Source organism: Lissotriton helveticus, chromosome 1_1 (genome assembly GCF_964261635.1).
Source record: "Lissotriton helveticus chromosome 1_1, aLisHel1.1, whole genome shotgun sequence".
Classification (NCBI taxonomy): Eukaryota; Metazoa; Chordata; class Amphibia; order Caudata; family Salamandridae; genus Lissotriton; species Lissotriton helveticus.
Window position 1 is genome coordinate 1,085,109,264 of NC_136057.1, and position 24,476 is coordinate 1,085,133,739.

General features: G+C 46.2%; 1 protein-coding gene across 2 annotated transcripts in view; it reads right to left on the reverse strand.

The window, feature by feature from the left end:
• Nucleotides 1–21,794, reverse strand: part of LOC144772185 (GLIPR1-like protein 1) — a 417,152-nt gene extending 395,358 nt beyond the window's left edge. Inside the window, exon 1 of one of the 2 annotated variants that reach the window (XM_078656318.1) lies at nucleotides 21,520–21,794. In XM_078656318.1, the coding sequence (XP_078512444.1) occupies nucleotides 21,520–21,693 (174 nt within the window). In that variant the 5' untranslated portion in view covers nucleotides 21,694–21,794. The remainder of the gene's footprint in view (nucleotides 1–21,519) is intronic. The other variant, XM_078656325.1, reaches the window with a different exon arrangement.
• Nucleotides 21,795–24,476: the final 2,682 nt, after the last annotated feature.

Below are 24,476 nucleotides of genomic sequence, written 5' to 3' on the forward strand. Positions count from 1 at the left end.
ATTTATTTAGTAATTAATTTTAATTATATTGTAGGAGTGGGTCTACTAAATTATTACCCAACACTTTCCCTACTGTTGCACTCACTGGAGTGGGAATAGTAATTATTACCCTCCCGCTATCCAACACTTTCCCTACTGTTACACTCACTGGAGTGGCAATAGTAATTTTTACCCCCCCCCCCCGGCTATCCAACACTTTCCCTACTGTTGCACTCACTGGAGTAGGAATAGTAATTTTTACCCTCCCGCTATCCAACACTTTACCTACTGTTGCACTCACTGGAGTGGGAATAGTAATTTTGACCCTCCCGTTATCCAACACTTTCCCTACTGTTGCACTCTCTGGAGTGGGAATAGTAATTTTGACCCTCCCGCTATCCAACACTTTCCCTACTGTTCCACTCGCTGGAGTGGGAATAGTAATTTTTACCCTCCCGCTATCCAACACTTTCCCTACTGTTCCACTCTCTGGAGTGGGAATAGTAATTTTTACCCACCCGCTATCCAACACTTTCCCTACTGTTCCACTCGCTGGAGTCGGAATAGTAATATTTACCCATCCGCTATCCAACATTTTCCCTACTATTCAACTCACTGGAGTGGGATTAGTAATTTTTACACTCCCGTAATCCAACACTTTCCCTACTGTTCCACTCACTGGAGTTGGAATAGTAATTTCTACACTCCCACTATCCAACACTTTCCCTACTGTTCCACTCGCTGGAGTGGGAAAAGTAATTTTTACCCGCCCGCTATCCAACACTTTCCCTACTGTTCCACTCACTGGAGTGGGAATAGTAACTTGTACCCACCCACTATCCAACACATTCCATACTTTTGCACTTGTTGGAGTGTGAATACTAATTTTATTCCCTACGCTATGCAACGTTTTGAGTGTGAATACTAATTTTATTCCCTACGCTATGCAACGTTTTTAATATTGTTACATTTAATGTAGTGTAAAATATTAATTCCCATAAAATATTAATATGATTATATATATGTGATTATATTTTTTAATAAAAAAAAGTATAACTAAGAATAATAATACTTTTTCAATATTATTAAGTAATATATATGTAAAAAACAATTATTTTTTTTACATTCCATTTATTATTTTTACATTTTAAGCTTTTTTAGATTATTTTAGCTAAGTTTTACTTAATTGTGTGAATTATGTTTATATTAGTTTTAATACATTAAAAAAATCAATATTTTAGTTATCTATATTTTTAACAACGATATTTTGTACTCAATATTTTAGTACTTAACTGTTAGATTGGGACTCGATATTCTGTCCCTCGATATTTTGGCGTTGATATTCTGGATAGTCGATATTCTGTCCCTCGATATTTAGTCACTGATCTAGCTGAAACGTCTAAAAATGATCAAAAGGAAAATAAAAGTGAAAAGTTTGGATTGAAAACGTGCAAAGGATTGATGGTGCTCTGTCAGAGTGTCTCAGCATCTGAGTGGTCAAAATGCATGGAGAAAGTACAGAATGCCACATTGAATGAACTGTGTAATGCAAAGTTTGAATTATATGAGCAACCCTGATGGTAAGCTGATAACAAAGAGTCAAGAAATGCTGAAATAAATAACTGAGAACTGTCAGGAGCTGAAGAGAAAATAATCTTTGAATGGAAAGAAGAAGATTTGTGGTGCAGAAAACTGCTGCTACTATCCTTGTGTACATTACTCTGTCCAGGGTTGGAAAAAGAATCTGAACTTTCCACCAGTTGGCCCAGAAATATTTCTTGAAAAAAAAGCAAACTATTTAAAGATCCTTCAGGCTGTAGGGGATGAACTTGTGGACGATCTTTCTTGAATACTTGCTATAATGACTTTCTTTTTCATTACTATGGATTTATTCAACGATTTTTGTTTTTACTTTTTTAGCTTGGACTTTAATTGACGTGAAAATACTGCTTGTTTCAAATGTTTGCTTTCTTTCTGAAATTCCCCATTGACTGATATATGTATTGGACATAAATTATAGACATTTTTGAAAAAGAATTTTTTTTTGTGCAGCGTTTTTAGGAGACAATACAGTTAAAGACATTGTTGATTTTTGGATGCCAAACATGGAGGAAGAAAGCCCGGATATTTACCACCCTACGTCAAGAGAGAAGGTTTAATAAAGAGCTAAATATAGCATGTTATCCAGATGATGATGGTAACCCACTAGCAAAAGGATCAGATTTAGAAGTGGAGGAATATGGTGGTCATAATGATTATATCACTGAGCAGATTAATATGTTCTCTTTTATGCTTTCTGTACTCATGAAGTTTATGTATCTGGAATATATATTCTTTATTATGTAATTAGATAAAATGTGTTTAGTAGAGTCTAAAAGGAGGGACTGTTGAACAGTAAAAAATATATTCTGTTAAGTTAGCCTCTACTTCTTTTCCATTTGTCTACCAGCCTCCATGTTTGCATTTCTGTGGGGACTTTCATAAAGTCAGAAGTTACGTGTTCACTGAAAGCTGGTTGTACTGATAATGCTTGTGTGTCAGAGTAAGCAGCCCTGCCCTGCTGAAGGGCCTACTTGCACAGATGTCAAATCTGTTTGCCCACCAACGCCTGTAACCTCCCTTGCCTATCTACAAAGATGACGTGGGTAGGGGTTTATCAGGATTCAACAGTTCAACATGTAAGCATTATACAAAGGGGTTGTGTAAGGGGTTGTGTAAGCATTATGTAACAATAACAAAGTGATTTCAGTGAGTTTCAAGAGGCACCTAAAAGTTTAAATGCCATGTGTGAACTTGTACTTGTTATCCCCCTCCCTCCGGCCTTTGCAGTGTCTGAGTGATGAGACTCATCTCATGAGATATAATAAACCTGTGTTTTGTTCCACTCCAGTGTTGATCCTCATTTATTGAACCCGTAGACTAAAGGGTGTCCCTGCACCAGTGAGACTGATAGGAATCTCACTTCTACACCTGCATACTGTAGGCACGCATTTGCATATTACTTAAAGTTTATACTATGTGCCACACGGAGAATAGGCATTAAATAATATGTAAATATGTGATAAGATGACAGCGAGGCATGGCAGGCAGGGCAGCATATTATTTAATGCTTATGCATGCATCATAAGCATTACATAATATGCTAAAGCATGCCAGCACGAGGGCTGGGGCCAAGGCGGTAAGGCAGAGCAACCACCACCTGCGCAGTTAAATTTGTAGTCCTTTTGCGCTACTAGATGGAATGACGGCCTTGGGGGTGGGGTGAAGTTTATTTGAAAAAGAGAAAAAAAGCAGTGCATGCTTCAACACTTGTAAAGAGTGCGCATGCTGAGGCTGCCAGAAGGGACTTGATAAGGCGAGGCTGGCAGCATCATGGGCATGGTGCAGACTGCACAGGGGTCTTATGATTTCTTACTGTGGGCCGATTTAGCTAAAAAAAAATAGGCCTCCACTTACTGAGAGAGCTGACTACCAGCCCCCTCTCCTAAGTGCTGGCACCCCGAAAAATGCACCCATAAACTCACTCAGAGAGCTGACCAACCGCCTGCACCACATCAACAAGAAAGCGGCTCAATACATTTTCCCCACCCCCTCGTTCAAAGCACTGCCCTTCAGCCGCAACTGGTGTTTGGGATGGGGGGCTTTGCCAGGAACTCCCTAAAACACACACTATAATATTCACAAGTACTAGAGTAACTCTACCAATAAAAAAAAAAACTGGGTTATTTAGCATCTGACATTAGGCACGGCACAGATGGTTCAAAGGCAAATGGAAAGTTCCTTACAACCTCATGACTGGTGTGTCTGTACATTCCATCTCATCAAAATACGGCGTTATTTTAGATTTCCTGTTCCCCGCAAATTGCCTTACTAAATGTCATTTGTTCCACGAGCAGTTAATGCTCCCTCCACACAACAGGGTAAAGCGCTTCATGGCCGCGATAGGTAGCGCCTTTCGAACTCACCACAAAGCAGTATAGACCTCTTCATGCGTGAAATGGAGTCAATTTCTATTATCTGCCACCAGCCTCTGTCGGGATTTTACTAAGATTTATGTGGGTAAACTCTCCGTGGTGGCAATCAGAAACAAATCTGCACGCGCTGAGCTGCCTGCCGCACAGCCCCTGGCATTTAACAACGTAACCCGGGCAGGCGGGCTGCTGGCCTTTGCTCAACCGAAGCACACCGGGACTCAGGAGACCCAGGCCAGAACAACTCTCTGTGCCGGCTCCGACCCAGGATAGCCACTAAGGACTAAGCTATTGTTAAGCAGTCAGTAAACTGTTTAGGAGGGGAGGGCCTTTAACTTTAACAACGGCCAGCCCAGCCCTATCGTGATAATAATGTGTACCGGACCTGACTACGCCGTTAGCGGCTGCTACTAGGCCAAACCAGGCCGGCCCAGGCAGAGTGCAGTGTTTAAATTGAATGCTGAGGATACTTGGGGCAGGCAGGGCCTTCTTTAACAACTTAACCCCGGCCGTTCGGTGGCCCTATTGTGATATATTATGCGTATGCGTACCGTGGGCGGCTAGCGCGATAATGTGTACGCACTGCCGGCGGCCGCTACTAGGCCAAGCCAGCTGAGCCCAGGCAGGACTCAGGAGCATGCAGCGAGTATGCATCATCATCGAATTTGAGGATAAAACGATACTTGCAGGGGCAGGGCCTTCCCTTCTTTAACAACCGTGTGATATAGATGATGAATTAAATAAATGTGGGCCGGGGCAGGGCCAAGAACAGTGCGTCATCGAATGGAGCCGGACTGCCGGAGATACTAACTACCCCCGTGCCCAACACGCCACCACCGACTGGGGCTGGGCTGCATGACGCATGTGGCATGGCATGATGATGTCTGACTGACTGATACAATGGGGGTCATTAGGATCTCGGGCGGATCCGCCCGAGATCTGCCCCACACGCTACCCATTTCCCCCCTGCCATATTATTATTTTCAACAAGTCGACCGGGCGGGAAAATAGTTTAATATGGTGGCGGTGTCTGTTAGACACCGCCAGCCATATTACTATAGGGCGGAAACATGCCTTTCCGTTGCTGCATTGCCGCCACAGAAAGGCATGCGGGAATTGCTTGCGGGGGCCCGTTGCAAGCCCCTAGGGACTCTGGGGGGTGGGGGTGCATATGGGGGGGTACCTATGGTACCCCCCTGCATTTCAATAGTGGCAGGCATGGTGCGGTGCCTGTCAAGTTGTGCATTGGAATGTGCGCCATGCATTTTTAGCATTGCGGCGGGCGGTGCTTTCAGCACCACCCGCCGCAATGTTAAATATGCGGGATGCGCCTGCCACTGTGGCGGGCGCATCCTGATTGCCCCCTCGGGACCCCCGCCCTTAAGGCGGGCAGTCACTCTTCACGTCGGGATGGTGGGAGGACAAAGTCCGCCCGCCATCCTAATGAGTCCCTTAGTACCTACAGTTTGTTACACTCGTCGTGGTCAGTTGGGCCTGCCTGCGGGGCACTTTATTAACTGATAGGCCGCCTGGTGGTGGTGCTGCCTGCCCTCAACGTGGTTAGACTGGCTCTAACTCGTGAGGTGCGTGTGTGCGGAAAAATATCTGCGTGCAGCGCGCACAACCAAATCCAACCCAACCATTGTCTGACTACGGCCCAGTACTGCTCCCGAGTCCCGCCCACCACCAGCAACACAACAGTCCAATCAACAAAGGGCCACGCCCGCGCGACACTGCAGCCGCCATGATGATGCCATGAGTCAAGTGAGTATCATTATTATGATTTATGATGAATGCAGTGAGCAACTGCTTTGCTCTGGCTGACCGGCTCCAGTACTGTCTGTGTCACATTCACACTGACTGACTGAACCGAAGCACACTGGGTTTCAGGAGACCCAGAACCAGCCTGCGCTGACTGCGAGTCACTGAGCAGTCAGTATTAATTATAATAACATCATGTCATCATATGTGGCGACGTGCAGACTGGGGTAGACCAGACCCTGAAAAGTAAGTGCCGGTGGTAAGCACCAGAAAGCACCGGCACAAATTAAGCACTGCTGAGGACGTTTTAAATATTATGGGGCAGATTTACAAGCCCCTTGCGCCTCTTTTACACTGCTGTTGCTTCACTTTTGTGACGCAGCGGTGGCTCAAAAGAAGCGACATGGTGCGGGGTATTTACAACGTGATGCATCTCCCAGATGCGTCACGTTGTAAAGCCCTGCCCCAGAAGGAGGCGTTCCATCGCAGGGGGGGGGGGCGTTCCGGCGCAGGAACGCCTCCCAAAAGTGGCTGAGTGAAATCTACAAGATTTCACTCAGTCACTTTTGGGCCCATGCTGCGTCAAAACCCTGCGCCTGCTTGAAGCAGGCGTAAGGATTGACGCAACATTGTGGAGATAGAGCCCCTCAAGCCTTGCTGGAGCTGCGTTGCGCTTGCGACGCAACTCCAGCAATGCGCCGTTTTACGGCACAGATGCGTGACGCATATGTGCCGTTTTTGCCCCATGTGCGCCGCATTGTAAATGCGGCGCATCCAGGGTGGCGGAGCTGCGGCGCACAATTACTGGCACATCCCTGCTGATATGCAGGGATGCGCCAGTAATTGTAAATCTGCCCCTAAGTAAATAAGGCGGGATAACAAACTCCCATCTTTACAAAAAACCTGCACTTTTACTTTACACTTTGAAGGGTTGGGTATGATTAATCAACTTGGTAACCCGTCTAATTTCGTTAAAGATATCAAAGCACATAAATATTTTTAATAATAGTGGCCGTTTGAACAGAACTATGTGGGAGATAAAAATATGGATTGCCATAAGTTTAGTCAAGTGTAATCCAATTAAGTAATTAAATTGAATATAATGAACGGGCATTTGAAATATTAAGTACATAGGGAGGGATAACATTACAAACCCCCAATTTTGTTATAAAAAAAAAAACTTTATTTTTGTTGTACATCTCGAAGGGTGGAGTAAGGTTAGCCAATTTGCCGACTGGTCCAATTGTGTTAAAGATATAGCATGTAAATAGTGTTAATACAGAGTTGTTTGAACATTGTTAGTGGGAGCTAGAAATATCGATCTTGTAAGTACATTGAGTGCAATTCAAATAAGTAACTAAATTGAATAGAATGGATTGATTGAATGATACATAAACAACTTTAAATAATGAGAATAATAGAAGAATATTATGATTTTACTCCAGCAATAATCGATCTGTAGTTTGAGTCAATCGAGATATATATGTGCTTTTTTAGGTCTCGGCCTAGCGATGGCTGCGCTTGCGCAGTCTCGCTGGCGAGATTTTATGTTTTTTATGTATGGGGGCTTGAACCCGCCCCTCTTTTCCATTGGCTGGCTTCCTAAACGGAGGCCGCCATTGGAGGAGAGGGGCATCACTCAGTTCAAGACGGGATTCGGGGGGTGTTTTTGGTGTTCTTTCTTTCCCTGACATCATCAGGCAGAGAGCAGCCTCTCATCACGCTGCCTGCACGCCCAAGTCAGCTCTCTGATTGGTGTTCCTTATTAACCAATCAGAGGGCCGACTGGCGCGTGCAGGCAGCGTGAGCAAACTCTGACTCCTCTCCACACAGCGCAGCCCGGCCCAGGTACAAAGGGTGAACTTGTGTTTCTTGGCGCGGATTCGCCGCACAGGTACACCAGCAGCAGCGGCGACGGCAGCCTCCGCGCCCTGTCCCCGGCGCCTTCCACCTCCTTCTCCACAGCCTCCTGCTCGTCGTCCGCATCCTCGCACTACTCGTCGTCCTCGTCCGACAAGGAGCTGGAAGATGAGCTGCTGGAGCTGAACCCGAGCCCGGGCTTCGAGAGCATGTGCCCGGGCTCCTCGGCACTCGACCGGGACCTGAAGATCATCGCACCGACCTCCCCCCTGCCTCCGAGATCCCGGAGCCTGAGCTGGCTCGAGGGCCATTACGCTGTGCTCTGGGACGTCCTGCCACAGCACGGGGGAGCTGACTCCCAGATGCAGGTCTGCCGGTTTCCCTTTCACCCGCTCTCTCCCTCCCGCTCCATGGCAACACATCTCCCTCCCTCCCTCTCCCACTCCTCAGGCCGGCTGCCATGTTACGCACCGGAGAGGGAGTGAAAGGAGGAGAGGCAGCGAGTGCAGCATGCGTCCCTCTGGAGCCGGTGCTGAGTCTCTCCTGGTCGCGGCCCGCAGCTTGGATAACGCAAGCAAGGGGTTTGCGCTTGCTCATTGTGCTTGCTTTTCTGCCCCCTGCCCCCCCCTCGTTGTGCTTACTCTCCTGCCCCCTCGTTCGTTGTGCTTGCTTTCCTGCCTCCTCGTTCGTTGTGCTTGCTCTCCTGCCCCCTGCCTCCCTCGTTGTGCTTGCTCTCCTGCCCCCTCGTTCGTTGTGCTTGCTTTCCTGCCCCCTCGTTCGTTGTGCTTGCTCTCCTGCACCCTCGTTCGTTGTGCTTGCTTTCCTGCCCCCTCTCGTTGTGCTTGCTCTCCTGCCCCCTCCTTCGTTGTGCTTGCTTTCCTGCCCCCTCGTTCGTTGTGCCTGCTCTCCTGTCCCCTCGTACGTTGTGCTTGCTCTCCTGCCCCCTGCCCCCCTCGTTGTGCTTGCTCTCCTACCACCTCGTTCGTTGTGCTTGCTTTCCTGCCCCCTCGTTCATTGTGCTTGCTCTCCTGCCCCCTCGTTGGTTGTGCTTGCTTTCCTGCCCCCTCGTTGGTTGTGCTTGCTTTCCTGCCCCCTCGTTGGTTGTGCTTGATTTCCTGCCCCCTCGTTGGTTGTGCTTGCTCTCCTGCCCCCTCCTTCGATGTGCTTGCTTTCCTGCCCCCTCGTTGGTTGTGCTTGCTTTCCTGCCCACTTGTTCATTGTGCTTGCTTTCCTGCCCCCTCGTTGGTTGTGCTTGCTCTCCTGCCCCCTCGTTCATTGTGTTTGCTCTCCTGCCCCCTCGTTCGTTGTGCTTGCTCTCCTGCCCCCTCGTTCATTGTGCTTGCTTTCCTGCCCTCTCATTCGTTGTGCTTGCTTTTCTGCCCCCTCGTTCGTTGTGCTTGCTCTCTTTCCCCCTCGTTCGTTGTGCTTGCTCTCCTGCCCCCTCGCTGTGCTTGCTCTCCTGCCCCCTCGCTGTCCTTGCTCTCCTGCCCCCTTGCTGTGCTTGCTCTCCTGCCCCCTGGCTGTGTTTGCTCTCCTGCCCCCTGGCTCTGTGTGTGTGTGGGGGGCTGTGTGTGTGTGTCTCTGTGTGGGTGGGGCTCTGTGTGTGTGTGGGGGGGGCTCTGTGTATGTGGGGGGGGCTCTGTGTGTGTGTGTGGCTCTGTGTGTTTGTGTGAGCGGCTCTGTGTGTGTGGGGGGCTCTGTGTGTGTGTGTGGGGGGCTCTGTGTGTGGGGGAGCTCTGTGTGTGTGGGGCTCTGTGTGTGTGGGGCTCTGTGTGTGTGGCTCTGTGTGTGTGTGGGTGGCTCTGTGTGTGTTTGGGTGGTTCTATGTGAATGACTCTGTATGGGTGGCTCTGTATGTGTGTGTGGGTGGCTTTGTGTGGGTGGCTCTGTGTGGGTGCAAATGCAATAGGTCTCGCATTTGCGAGCGATTAAGCTATTGGCGTTGTAATTGACAATGCCATTTATTTATGTTTTAAAAACAAAAACATAAATAAAAGTAATGTCATGAGCAATGCCAATAGCTCTAACTTTAACAATGCCGGGACCATTGCATTGTAAATGCTTGTTTCTAATATCTACAGAGCATGAGGGCAAAAGGAAATAAAATAGCCCCATACAAAGAAAAACTAGTAAATAAAAGAGGAAAGGAAAGTCCACTGCAGCCGATAAAAAATACTCGGTTGTGTATGTATTAAACAAGTGAATCGGAAGGCGACCTTACAAGTTCGGCTACGAGTATTTACAAGTAAATAGCGGAAAATATAAATAGGATTCCAATAATAAGTATTTATCCCCTGTAGGCGTAACGATTCCTCTGACGCTAAATTGAGGTATGAACGAGTAAAATACAATAACTTAATTTCGGTCATTACGATTATAAAAGTGCAACACATACAGTACATAAAGAATTGAAACAGGCATATACATTCATTGACTGTAGGTTAACCAGACCTTCGTTATGACAACAAACAAGTTATATATCCAAGTACCGAGATTGATAGCTGCATGCTTTGAAAGTCCAGAACAATTAATAAACTGCAAACACAGGTAAGAAGACCAAAAAGTGCAAATGTGTTCAGTACAAAAGGAGTTTGAAGCAGCATACTAAAACTGGTAACTAATAACTATCACAGTCCATCTAAATACCCATATAAGGAGGTTAATAACTGTATGGTATTGAAATCCGGAACAATTAATAATCTGCAACCAATGGTGAGAGGACCAAACAGTGTAAATGCATACAATACCAAAAGAAAAGGAGCATAACATACTAAAGCTGATATCTAAAAACTATCACAGACCATCTAAAACATTGATCGACAATAATACAATGGTAACCTAGGAAATGTTGTGCCTGCAATACAAAAGAAGTAGATGTATACGTACAAAAAACAGTAGATCAGACTCATCTAACAGTGGCCACTTAGACAAAATTGCTAAAACAATGATAAAAGTTATTAAAAGGGTTTGCAAGACAATTATAACCAATGGCCTCATAAGTCTATACTGTAAGAACGAAACAGCATGACCCACCATGCGGGCACAATGCTACAAATAGCACCGAAACTGTTAGAAATGGGGGTCTCTAGTTGGCAATGGATTGCACCTTTGTCCAAGTAGGGACCCTTCCTTCTAGTCAGGATTAGGGAGTTACACTCCTAATATAGCCCCTGCTCACCCCCCTTGGTAGCTTGGCACGAGCAGTCAGGCTTATCCTAGAGGCAGTGTGTAAAGCATTTGCACATAACCAGCAGTAATACAGTGTTTAGCACTACTAAAGGACACCAAACCCGTTTACAAAAATATATAATATTTTTATATACTTAAGACAAGACCAAAAACTATAAAAATCCATAATACAGTACTTCGAAATCTTTAGTTATCAAAATAACCTTGAAATAAAGTTCCTTGACGTCGATAGCTCTGCCTGGGGCTTACACAACGTCATAAAAAACAAATCTAAACAGTTCTGGCTGACTTCAGCGCCGCGGGCTAGCTAAGGTGTCGGGAAGACCCGCAAAACAGTACCCTTAGAAATGCAGGGCGCTGGCGACCTCTCGTTGAGCTCCGAAAGCAAGGTGTCCGCAGGCATAGGTTCTGGAGGTCGATGCAGGAGTCGTCGGGCCCTTGAAGCCCCACGCGCTGCAGATCAAACTCCTCGCGTCAGGGGAGCCGGCGTCAGCTGGCATCGGGTGCTGCTGTGCAGAGTGCAGCGGTGCTCTGATCTCAGGTCGTGGTGCAGGTAGTGGCTTGGTGACGGTCGTCCAGCAGCATCGGTGAGACCAGGGCTGCGGTGCCAAGTGATGCGGTGCTCGTCGTGGTGCTGGCAGGTTACGGTGCAAGCAGCGACGGCGTCGTTGCTGAAATGCTGTAATCGGCTGACAAACTGGAGTCGATGGCGCTGGCGTCGGTAGGCCAAGGCTGCGGTGCGGGATGAGGGCAGTGCCTCGTGTAACTTACGAGCGGTGCCCTCAAATCAAGGTGCAAGTAGCGGCGGCAAAGTCGCGTGAAGCGGCGGCGTCGGGGATACCAGGGAGACAATGTGAAGCTAGGCGGAGCGGAGTGTGGGGCCCACAGGTCACAGTGCAAGCAGCGGCTCGGTGGCGTCGTCGTCTGTGAGACCAAGGCTGTGGGGCAGCGTTGCGGCGGTGCCTTCAGGACACGGAGTCGGCAGCGGCGTCACAGACGGTGTCAGGTTGCTTTTTCATCTCTGTTGCAGCACAAAACACACAGTCCCCAGTGCTGAGGGCAGAAGAACTTGAAGTCTTTGCTGTTCCTGAGGCTTCTTGAACAGGGGCAAGCTCTACCTCAAACCCTTAAAGAAACTCACAAAAAGAGATTGCAGCAAGTTCAAGTCCAGTCCTTTCACTGCCCAAGACAGAAGCAGTCACTACAGGCCAACACAGCAAAGCACACAGCAAAGTGGTAGTTCCTCCTCTCTGTTTCTCCAGCTCTTCTTTTTGGTAGTCTTCTTGGTCCAAAAGAGTTCTAAAGTTCTGGGGTCTGGGCCCCAATATTTATGCCACCAAATCCTTTGTTCTCTGAAGGCAGAGAGTGTCTGTACTGAGCCCAAACCAGTTCTGTCCTCATTGGTGCAGCTTCCTGGCAGGGGTGGAGATGGCATTGTGCAAGGCAGGCCAGGCCCATTCAGGTGGAAAGAAATCTCCTCCCACTACTCTAAATGCAACCCAGGTCTATTCAGCCCAGCCCTGACCCATCAGGCTCTCTGGAGCAACTACCCCTCTCCAGCCCCTGTCATCCAAAAGCCAGACAGTCAATCCACAACCCCAGCAGAGGAACACAGGATGGCGAAGCAAGAAAATACCTACTTTCTAAAAGTGGTATTTTCAAACACAGAATGTAAAAATCTTATTCACTAAAAGATGCATTTTAACATTCTGAGTCCGGACATACTAAAATTTACTTTTCTACCTTGTTCCCAGGGGTAGTTATGTTTATAAGATGGTATAAACAAACTCCCTATTCTGTCCAATGGGAACAGGCAGACTTGCAATGGTGAAAAATGAAATACACTATAATTCACCACCAGGACATGTCACACACATCAGTACATGTCCTACCTTTAACATACACAGCACCCTGTCCACAGGGGTACCTTGGGCCTACCTTAAGGGTGACTGACCTGTAGAAAAAGGAAAGGTTGGGGCCTGGCAAGTGGGTACACTTGCCAAGTAAACATGGCATTACCAGACTGCACACAGACACTGCAGTGGGTTACCTTTAAAGGGATGCTTGTGTGTGTGGCACAACCAGTGCTGCAAGCCCACTAGCAGCATTTGATTTACAGGCCCTGGGCCCACACAGTGCACTTTACTAGGGACTGACTAGTAAATCAAATAACCAATCATGGAATCACCAATCCATTACACAATTTCCCAGAGAGCATATGCACCTTAGTACTGATCAGCAGTGATAATGCGCCCAGAGTCCTAAAACCAACAAAGACAGGTCAAGAAAAAATAGGAAGATGAAGCAAAAGGTTTGGGATAACTCTGCAAAAAGGGCCATTTCCAACACAAACCAAACCAGAAATTGTTATATACATAAATAAAACAATATAAAAACAATTCTGTAAAAAGAATTACAATGGCTGTAATTTAATCAATGACCTCCTGTTAATCCACATCCTACCAAGAAATTTGGGAACTGCACAAACTATTAAAAGACTTGAGTCCGATTTTAAAATGCGCAAGGCTTCACTATGGCATCAGGTACCAAGCCGCCAGCATGCTGGAGCCAACCACTCAGTTCTTGCTTGTTGGTACTTAGGGCACACAAAGAAAATATGGCTGATTGACTAAGTTGTGAGGGCACAGCCTGGACAAAGGGGCGATACAGAAGGGGACTGGCACCAGGAGGCTGTGAAGGTGTTTACAGGAAGGGAGCTAAATCTGAATTGTATGTAAAGCTTCCTATCCTGCGGAATTAAAATCAAGTGCCAAACGGCCCCAAGTTGGACAAGTAATAGAAGACTGTGCCACCCAGTCCCAATATTGCTTCTTGATCAGGGCTTTACTTGGTAACAATGCTTGGTCTTTAGTGTCCCATGCGCCTTTCAACCCTACAGTTGCAATCATGGACTTCACCTTATTCATCCATCTAATTTCCTGAAGCGATCAAGTGCATATACCTCATCCAGGGCAGCAGCGTATGGATGTAACTCAGAGGTGGTTTTTAGGCATAGCCAACAAAGTACGGGTCGTAACTGTGCTTTTTCTACAATTGAGGTTCTGCCCATGTCTAATCTCATCAGATGCAGGGGAGTGCTCTGGGGAAGTGAGCATAATGATCTTAATTATTTATTTACAGTTGCAAGTAATGCGTCCAATTTGTCAAACCCCCAGAGTTCAGCCCCATGTAAAGCTGCACCCACAGACTTATCATCGTAAATGCAAAGAGAGGCAGCTATTGGCTTACTCGATGAGGTCTTGTGTTCTCTGATCAGGGTCCCTGTGATTGTCCTGTGCTGGAGGGTCCCACCTCTTAACATGATGTTTCCAAGTCAAATCTTCAGAGAGTGTGACACCCAAATAATCAAAGGTGCTTACTCTCTCGAGAGGTGTCCCATCCAGAAACAGCTTACCCTTAAAAGATCTATGAGGATTCAGCATTAAAAGTTTGGTCTTCGAGGTATTAACCTCGAGACCTCTCAGTGCCCAAACTGATTCAAAGTGTTTTAAAAGATGTTGCAGGGGCTAGGTGTCTTGGAGACTATCAGGGTATCGTCAGCAAAGAGTAATGTTTTACCCTTGTCCTCCCCCCACTCAACCCCCACCAGTGTAAGGTGCATTGGCTGGACTGTCAGCAAGATGCTATACAACGCCATTAATAAAAAGTAAGAAAAGGGTAGGAGCCAACATCGCCTCTCTGGAGGACCCCCTTGTCCACCCTAATCGGGTCACTCAGTTGGCCCTGGCTACCCCAACGGACCCTTGCGTAGTTGTACTCATGAAGGCAAACAACCAATGCTAGTATTTTGTAGGGGAGGCCCATCTCCTTCAGAACACACCAGAGTCTGCGTCTAGAGATAAGGTTGAATGCAGACCTTAGGTCAATAAAAGCTACATATAAGCTTCCCTGGCCAATAGTCACAGTCTTCCAATCTAATAACAGAAAGCGGAAAACTTGATCAATAGTGCTTACTTTCCATCTAAATACTGCTTGATAAGGAGACACAATATTGTCACTTATCCAGGATTTAATTTTCGCAAGGAGGTCGCAAGGAGTTTACAGGCAAAGACCTTCTGAGCACTATCGCTCAAGCTAATCGTCTGTAATTCAAGGGTATCGAGTGGTCACCCTTCTTGAACACCAGAATTACTTCTGCCCCCCTCCAAGAAGCTGGAATTGTGGAGTTTGCTGCAATACCTTTGGCCAAAGTGAGAATATAGATAGACCAATTCTCAATATTACTGAGAAAGATATCTCCAGGAATATCATCCGGCCCAGGGGCTTTAGATCTAACAACTGAGTTGATGCTGGACCTTATATCTGATAAGGTAAAAAAAAATATTTGTCTGGGGACAATTGAATTCAGGCCCAAGGGCCTCATTAGCATGCTCAAACTATCCAGTGTATCATAAGGAAAAAGGACGGTGCCAGGCATCAATAGCAACATTATTGTTGGGTGGCTGAGGTCGTAATGCATCACCCCTGCTCACTAAGAGCCAAAATCGATGTGTGTTCTTTTTGCGACAAGCTTCACTGATAAACAACCAGCAATCTATTTCCCATTCCTTTTTGGCTTCATTTATAGCCATCTTGTAGGACCTCCTAGTTTCCCTCACTACAGCCGCAGTATTAGCTAGAATAGCAATAGCCAGTTTAGATCTCAGATTCCTGCACTCTCGATTGAACCAGGAATGTTGTGGCCTAGAGCTCTTAGGGGCACGTTGAGTGTGTCCTGATATTCTAAAATATAAGGCCAGCTGACTAAAGAAATTGGTGTGGCAATGAGCTATCTTATCAAAATCTCCCGGGGGCTCCATTAGTCTAAGCATCTGATTAGTATTAGTCTCCAGATCGGTGTTAATTAAATCTAGTTTCTTTGTGTCCATGGCTTCGCGTACCCATTGAAGTTCTCTATTGTCGTTGGTAGGGCATACCTCCCTAGTTGTGAGTGTGAAGTTTGGGAGGGATAGGCTTTTGGCTCAAGGTAAAGTCATAGTGAATTCGAGGGGATTGTGGTCACTATCCGTAGTGGTTCCTACTACCACATCAATTAATTTGGGCCACAGTCTCAGATCCAACAGGAAATAATCAATACGACTTGTATTAGTGGATTGGTTGTAGGTGCTTGCCACAAATTTGTCAGGTTCAGTGCGGCCGTTAGTAGCCCCCAGGCCAAACTCGAGAGTTAGTGCATTGAGTTGCAAGGCCATTTGGGACCATTTTTTAATAGGGGCTAGATCCAAAGGAGGAACGTGTCACAGCTCATTTTCCTCCCTACTATGGCACAAGTCTTCCTGTCCTAAAGGTTCAAAAGTGACATTGAAGTCACCAGCAACTACTAGAGGGGATTGATTTTCCTTAGAGTCAAGAAGGTCCTTCAGTTTGTGTAGTGTGGGCGATGTACAGCCAGCCTTAGACCCACAGGCTGTCGACATTAAAAAGATCCACACATGCCCCATCTTCCCCCATGATCTGAACCACTAAGATGTCTGGTATGAACAAGTAGTTAATCACCGCTAAAATCGAAAGGGTGACCATTGTGAAACAATATCTTTTGAAGGCATCTTCTATTTGAATGTAAGTCTTATTAGAAACTTTGCAGAACGAATATAAAATGGGTACAAAGAAGAGTATACCCAAACAGGTTCCCTGTATCAGAGAAAGCGAAGGGACCATATGGATGGCTGGGACGGAGAACGGGAAAACAGTTTATAGCAACCCAAAGGTACTTTATTTTTAATTAAGGACATACCAAATAGCAATACTATATGATGGGTAATGAAGAATTATTCTTACCAACACCTAATAAAATTATCGTTTCACCTTTACATTACAAGCCCCTTGTTGAAATTAAGCATGAATACTGAGAAAAATGAATATGATAGGATAATGAAATTGATGTGTATGAGTTAAGATAGATGGTGAGTTGATAACAAATGTGATAGTAAGAATGGTGAGAAAAAAAGTACTGGGTATTGTATGCATTGAGCATGTGTTGATGCAGTTATGACTGGTCTTTCTTTGCCCGTATATTTGAAATATGGTTTTATTATTTTTTAGATGAATTCATTACTATTAATACTTTGTCCTAAAGAAGGTGGGTAAACCAGCTGCACACCGCAAAAACACTGCTCAACAACTTAAATGTAATATTTTTTTTTATATATGAATATATTGTGGTACTGTTTGCTGTATATGGCAACTGAATAATAGGCAACAGAATGTTTTCATCTGATGAAATTGTGTGAATATACAGATATAGAAAAGAGCCGAAAGGGTGTTAATATAAACATTAATAAAGTGGGCTGGGCTTTAAAATAATATGATGACACGGGTTTTTAAGCCACACCCTTAGTTTACATTGGCCACGCACCTTTTAGAGTCCCCCACCCGGCACAGTTTTTTATCCCACTTAAAGCCTTGTGAGTCAGTGTTATATCATCACAGAGATCAGAGCTTGAAGCTAGCTTTAGCATGCCCTTACTCTAGTGTTCTGCAGTTCCTTCCACTTCCCACGGAACACGCTGCTAGCCAGGGCCGGTCCTAGGACTTGTGGGGCCCTGGGCGAAAGGGAAGATGTGAGGCCCCTCTAATTTGCTTGTGACGTCACAAGACGTGACATCATAGAAAACTGACATCACAAAACTATTGATCTTGTCATTGCTGAAGAGACATACTGTTGATATCAGTAACATGAACTAAAAGATAAATATCCAAATGGAATAAGTCTATTTTAAAACTGTATTAAGTGGATTACATTAGTCACATTGGATGCTTGACGCAGATCTCACAAAGATGGCTATTCTAACTCCTAGTTAAATATGCAACAGGGTATAGCGAGATGAAGTTGAATTCAGATACAAATAACTTTTTTATTCTTTTTGAGTGCAGCGTCATAGAGAGGAGTGCCGTAGGTTGGAGTAGGGTGGAATCGGGTTGAGTAGGTTGGCTGGACTGAGATAGTGAGTGGATTGGAGTAGATTGGGGTGGATTGGGATAGAGCGAGTTGGAGTGAGTGGAGTGAGTTAGACTGGGTAGGTGGGGTGGATTGGAGTGGTATGGATTGAAATGGAGTAGGGTGTGTTGCATTGGTTTGTGGTAGGGTGGATTAGAGTGTGGTGGGCTGGAGGGATTGGACTGAGTGGAGTGGTCTGAACTGGGGCGGGTGGATTGGATTGGGGTAGAGTTGGGTGGATTGGAGTAAAGTGAGGTGGATTGAACTGCAGTGGAGTGGGGTGGAATGAATGTGGTAGATTAGACTGGAGTGGGGTGGATTAAAATGGGGAGGTAGGACTGGATTGGGGAGAGGTGGATTGGAGTGAAGAAGAGTGAACAGGAGTGGGGTGGACTGGGGGGTTGTGGGGTGGAGGACTAGAGTGGGGTAGAATGTAGTGAGGTGGGGTGGAATGGGTTGTGGTGAATTGGGGTGGGGTTGGTGGATCTGAGTGGAGTAGATTGATTTGCAGTGGGGTGGATTGGATTGAGTGGGGTGGCTTGGATTGAGGTGAATTGGATTGGGGTGGGGTGAAATGGATTGGGGTGAGGTGGATTGGATTGAATTGGGGTGGGTTGGGTTAGAGTGTGGTGGGTCAGATTGGAGTGGGGTACATTGGATTTGGGTGGATTGGATTGGGTTTGGGTGAATTGGATTGAAGTTGGGTGGATTGGATTGGAGTGGGTTGGATTGGATAAGGGTGAGGTGGATTGGATTGGAGTGGGATAGATTGTTTTGGATTGGAGTGGGGCAGACAGGAGTGGGGCAGATTGTAGTGGCGCTGATTGTTTCGGGTTGGAGTGGGCCAGATTGGCGTGCGGAGATTGGAGTGGGGCAGCTTGGAGTGCAGAGATTGGGGTGGGGCAGATTGGGGTGGGGCAGATTGTTTTGGGTTGGAGTGGGCCAGATTGTTTTGGATTGGAGTGGGGCAGATTGTTTTGGATTGGAGTGGGGCAGATTGGCGTGCGGAGATTGGAGTGGGGCAGATTGTTTTGGGTTGGAGTGGACCAGATTGTTTTGGATTGGAGTGTGGCAGATTGTTTTGGATTGGAGTGGGCCAGATTTTTGTGCGGAGATTGGAGTGGGGCAGATTGAAGTGCGGAGATTGGAATGGGGCAGATTGATTTGGATTGGAGTGGGGCAGATTGTTTTGGATTGAAGTGGGGCAGATTGTTTTGGACTGAAGTGGGGCAGATTGTTTTGGACTGAAGTGGGGCAGATTATTTTGGATTGGAGTGGGGCAGATTGGTGTGGGGTGGGAGGATTGGAGTGTGGTGGAGTGGGGTGGTTTGGATTGGTCTATGGTGGATTTGATTAAGTGGGGTGGATTGGTGTGGGGTGGATTGGCGTGCATTAGAGTGGGCCCGATTGGAGGTGTACTGAACTATTATGTGTTAAAGCATTTTTCAGAAAAAACACATAAGAAAGAAACATTGTCAATTTGCAATAATATTTGAGAACAGCGTACACAGGCAAAAACAAAAGAAAACATTAGTGAAAAGTAAGAAAAGAAGACTTGGCAAAATAAAAGAAACTTAACTATAGAAAATAAATCTTTGCAACTTTTTTTGTCCTGCTAGGCTCGTTTTTACCAGTCTCACGTCTTCTGTTTGCAGGACACTAAAAGTTGAACAGAATAAAATAGTACCTCAATCACATCGGGAGTAGCGAACGTGCACTGATTAAGTTGAATCAATCAGTGCCTGGTCCCTGCTCGACAGAGAGGAACGGAAGTGATGTTAGATCTGCCTTGACCAATGATCAGGCTGTAAAGAAGAGTACCACGCAAAGCAACATGTGGTAAGTAACGGGCTGGTTCCAAGCCCTTTTTGCATAGAACAGTGTCTCACAAACAAGACGCATGCAGTAGCGCATGCTCTTGCAGGCACTACCCTAAAAAGGGTCAGAGTAGCACTAAAAGATTTTCAACAACGCGCAGCCGCATTTTGCTATCTTCAGAGATCAAAAGGAAGAGCTAAAAAAGAGGGATGTTTAAGGACTCTTAAGGGCTTTTCTGAGGCACTGATTGGGGACAAGGGCCTACGGATAAAGGGTGGCTCTGCCGGGAGTAGTTCATCGGAATGCATTTATTCCTTTGCACATTAGACTGAATAGGTTTTTCAATGTCTTTCAACTCATAATATCAATGAAGTTGTTTGTCATTTCTACATCTGAAAAGGCAGACAACATGTTTTCATGGTTAGTAGCTGACAGTGTGTCGCACTCTTTCACAACGAGAAACCTTGTCCAGCTACAGTACTTCCCTTCTGCCTTCCACCACACCCCATCTTCCCTGCCCTGTTAAACAAGACACAGGTGCAGCACAAACATGGGCTGTCAAAACAGTATCTATGAAATCCCCTACAAGTAATTAAAAGGACAAGAAATTCACAGCCCCTCGGACATAAGTGAGGGGCTCAAAGTGTGTCACGAAGCAGTCAATCTGCTTAATTCGCGATAAGAGGGGCCACAGAGCTTCCTGCTGGGGAAATTGGGTGGTAATCCATTTGTACGCACTTAGCTGTATTTACTAGACAACCCTCTAAGTTTATCACTGGTGGCCTAGACTGGGAAGCAAACATGCTAGTCTCTCTGGGAAATAGAAATTAATGATCTAACAGTAGCACTGTGAGGCCAAGGACAGGGCCCTCTTTCCTGGGCCTCCCAGCACAAAGTAATGGCTACAAAGCCCTGCAAAGGGGGCCCCACATCTGCACCTTGCAGCCTGGTCGCGAGCTGTGAGGGCCCCCTGCCCTGGACTTCGAAGCACTAGATAATGGCCACGTCCCAGTGAAAGGGGCCCCACGCCTAACCTTGCAGCCTGATTTAGTGCTTTGAGGCCCAGGGGATAAGGACCACCTCTCCTGTGCCTCAAAGCAGTAGTGAGACACTTTGCTGAGCACAAGTTCCACCATTGCCTACGTAACGTTTGTTCTTGTGTTTGAGTGTCTGCCATTTATTGCAGTACTATACCTCTTCTTGCACTCTGTACGCTTTTGTAACCTGCACCCATGTCACTTTTTTCTCCTGTAATGTACCGTTTGCTACCTCTTGTATTTTGTTTGCTCACAATTGTCACTTTTGCCTCATGTAACTTAACGTTTGCTTTTCTAATTTGTTCGCTTGGAATTTTCTCCTCGTGTATCAGTACAGTTCCTATTGTGAAGCGCTCTGACACCTTTGGGTAAAGTCAGCGCTATATAAAAACGCATAAAATAAATAAACACTGCCCTACTGTGGCAGTCTGAGCTAGATGCTCCCCCCTCCCCTCATCAACCTCTCCTTATCTTCTGATGTCTGGTTAATCGTGGAAACAAAAGGGCCATCTATCGCCTGGAGATGAAATAGACAAAGGGCCGACAAGTTCTTCACCACAGGATTTTAACAGAGGTGCTGCCCCGTCCTTGTTCTGGAGAGCTGCCGTAATTATTGGCTTTGTTGCTCTCACATCCTGTACCCCTTGTTTACCCTCCCCCCTCCTTTCACACCCAGGAATGCCGCCCTGAACAGCGAGGTCAAGACACCTCGCTCTGCTCACAAATACATTAGCAATGTGATCGGGTTGGGGAGGGGGGCCTCGGGGAGTAGGTGAGCTGCCTGTGAGAGTGTGAAAGCGGGGGCCCCCTGTTATGTGCTGAGCGCGAGGCCCTGGGCAGCTGCCCACACTGCCCATGCCTAGCGCCGGCCCTGCTGCTAGCCCCTGATAGCTGATGACACGCTGGCGCTGCTGCAGGCCTCGGCGGCTGCGCGCCATCCACATACCAAGTAGCGCATGTTGCTGGCCTGCGGCGTGACGTTACTTCGTAGTCGGTTGTGCAGCTCAACATATGTCCTTATGAAAACGTTGTCAGTGATATCTGGTATGAACAGGCCTAAACAGAGGCTGGGTAGGAGATGCTCAAATAACAGCCCACATGGCAGCCGCAACAACGGCATTCTTGCGCTTCCTTGACGTGCAAATGGCGGCGTCTGCTCGTACAGCGCGCGCAGCCAGTCGTTACTCCTTCGGCTTGAAGAGCGGATTTCGGTGCTTTTTCTGCTGCTAGGTTTCGCGGAGCACACGTAATTAAAAGGTGTGTTTGTGTGCGGGTACGAAAGGAAAAAGTGAGCAAGAAGCTGTGTTTTATGTAAAAAAAAAAAACTTAGACGGAAATGATTTTAGTAGCAGAAGTATATTCAGAGGTACGTGTATATTGCTGTTGGGCTCTCAGTTAGAGGCTCGGACCCAGACAACATTTCTTGCCAATGTTTGGGATCACCCTTTTGGCTTGCAAAGAGGGATACTTTTATTTGCCTGTTGGTTGTCAATGGAAAGAAACATGTTGGGACTTGAAATTAAATAAGCATCTGCAATGCAATTGGACTCGTCTTCATAGCTGCCAAGGTTTCAGATTGCAATGTGTGACATTTTCATAATTTCAGTGAAATTATGAGTGACATTTCAACGACTATGAGTGACACTTTGTTGTGAGCAAAATCAAGCAATGACGACGAGGGAAACATAATTCAGAAAGTACATCCATTTGGGAAACGGCCTCTACAACGAAGCCGTTTCCACGAAATCATTTACCACGCATGCTTTACAACGCATGCGTGGTTACAACGAGGGGCTTTACCACGCATACCTTTACTACGAAATACGTAGTAAAGGCATGTGTGGTAAATGAAAAAAAAAAGGGGGGGTTTTGGGGGGTCTCCCCCATAAAAAAAAAAGCGTTGGGATAAAAAGGGGGGCTGGGGGGGTCTCCCCCCCAAAAAAACAAAACTTACCTGAAGAGCCGAAGTGAAGACGAAGCTGAAGCAATCGACGTCGTTAGAGAGGAAACGGAAAGTAACTTCCGCTTCCTCTCAACGACGTACGAGCGACGTAACCAAAGAAGAAGGAGAGAAGGCGAGTTAAAAGGTAAGGGGCATTTTAGTAAAATAAATATATAAATATATTAAGGGTTAAAGGCAGGGGTAAATATAAGGAGTGGAGGCAGGGGGCATTTAAGGGGAGATTTATAACCTTTATCAAGAGTATGCCCTCACCATGCATACATTTACAACGAAAAACGTTGTAAATGTATGCGTGGTAAAGGAATATTCGAGGTAAAGGTTAAGCGTGGAAAACGAATTCCGTTGTAACGCATGCGTGGTAAAGGCATGCGTTGCAACGGAATTCGTTGTAACGTCATACATTCCATCCATTTGAGCAATGAGATGGTCTTAAGAATCTTGGGGCAGATTTACAAGCCCCTTGCGCCACGTTTACGCCGCTGTTGCGTCACGCAAGGCGGCGTAAACGTGGGGCATCCCTACGAGGCATTTACAACGTGACGCATCTATGGAGATGCGTCACGGTGTAAGGCCCTGCGCCACATGAAACCTGCGTCAGGTTTCATGTAGGCGTACCGGTGCAGGGGGGGCGTTCCATCGCAGGAACGCCCCTGAAAAGTGATTCAGTGAAATCTACAAGATTTCACTGAGTCACTTTCCCAACGCTGATGCGTCAAAACCCTGCGCCTGCTTGAAGCAGGCGTAAGGCTTGACGCACCACGTTAAAGATAGGGCAAGTTGGAAAAGTGCTGGAGTTGGGTGCCGCTCGCAACACAACTTCAGCACTGCTCCAACTTTACGCCCAAGATGCGACACGCATCTGTTCATTCCTGCGCCATGGTGCGCCGCATTGTAAATGCGGCGCATCATGGATGGCTCAAGGATGAACTTGCGTGCCGTATCTTTCCTGGCGCATCTCTGCCGATTTGCAGAGATGCGTCAGGCAACGTAAATCTGCCTCCTTGTGTTCAAAGATACGTAGTTCAGCTAAACGTACCACATTATAACACATTTTAAACCCATGTCCAACTTGTAGGGGGAAAAGTGATGAGGCGAACAAGATATCACAAGGCCATGGCACTGAACATCTCAATATAGAAATTCATCTGAGTAGGCAGGATGCATGCACATTAGAAGTATGGTTATAAAAGTCCCAGTAACGCTTGGTGCTGTAGGCTTACAAAGCAAAAACTGGCCTAAACTCATCATCATGATATGGAACAATTTGGCGACTAAAGTGGTAATGTTTAACTAAATTCAGATGGTTAGTAGCCTAGCACAACCCTTCCTAAAAACAAATTAAACGTTTTTCGATATAGTACCAAATAAAGAAATGCCACTTCAAATTTGCCGTCCTTTTCAGACACGAGAACACTGCAAATACTGACTGTAACTTTTTATTTCCAGCTTCGTATTTTTTTAAATACCCCTGCCCTTAATATTTTCTACAACAGCTTAGATCCCAAGTACGGAAGAAATTATTACTCTATTAAAAATGCCAGAATAAAAGCAAGCCTGCAGGAAGCATGTCTACAAAATCCAGAATAAAAGCAGGTCTAGAGCAAGACCGCCTCTACAAACCTGCAGCCGCTGGGATAATCGAACTTCACTTGCTTTCTAAAGTTAACATCTCCTGCTAGGGAGACGTACGCTGCACCAAGCTCTTTTTGTTTAAGTTTCTGCAGTCGCTTGGGGGGGAGGTGGATTAACTACTTCCGTTTGTGTGTTCTGCGGCTGTGTAGGGACGGTCAAAGTATGAATAATATTGGTGGAATAATTTATTTCTTAGTGCGCTCTTTCAAGCGTTTTCTGCCATAAAGGGAAAGCAATGTAGTATAATAGTTTCTGTTCGGAGCTAAAGTGAAATGTAAGATAAATGTTACAGCAGTATGGTGCAAGCC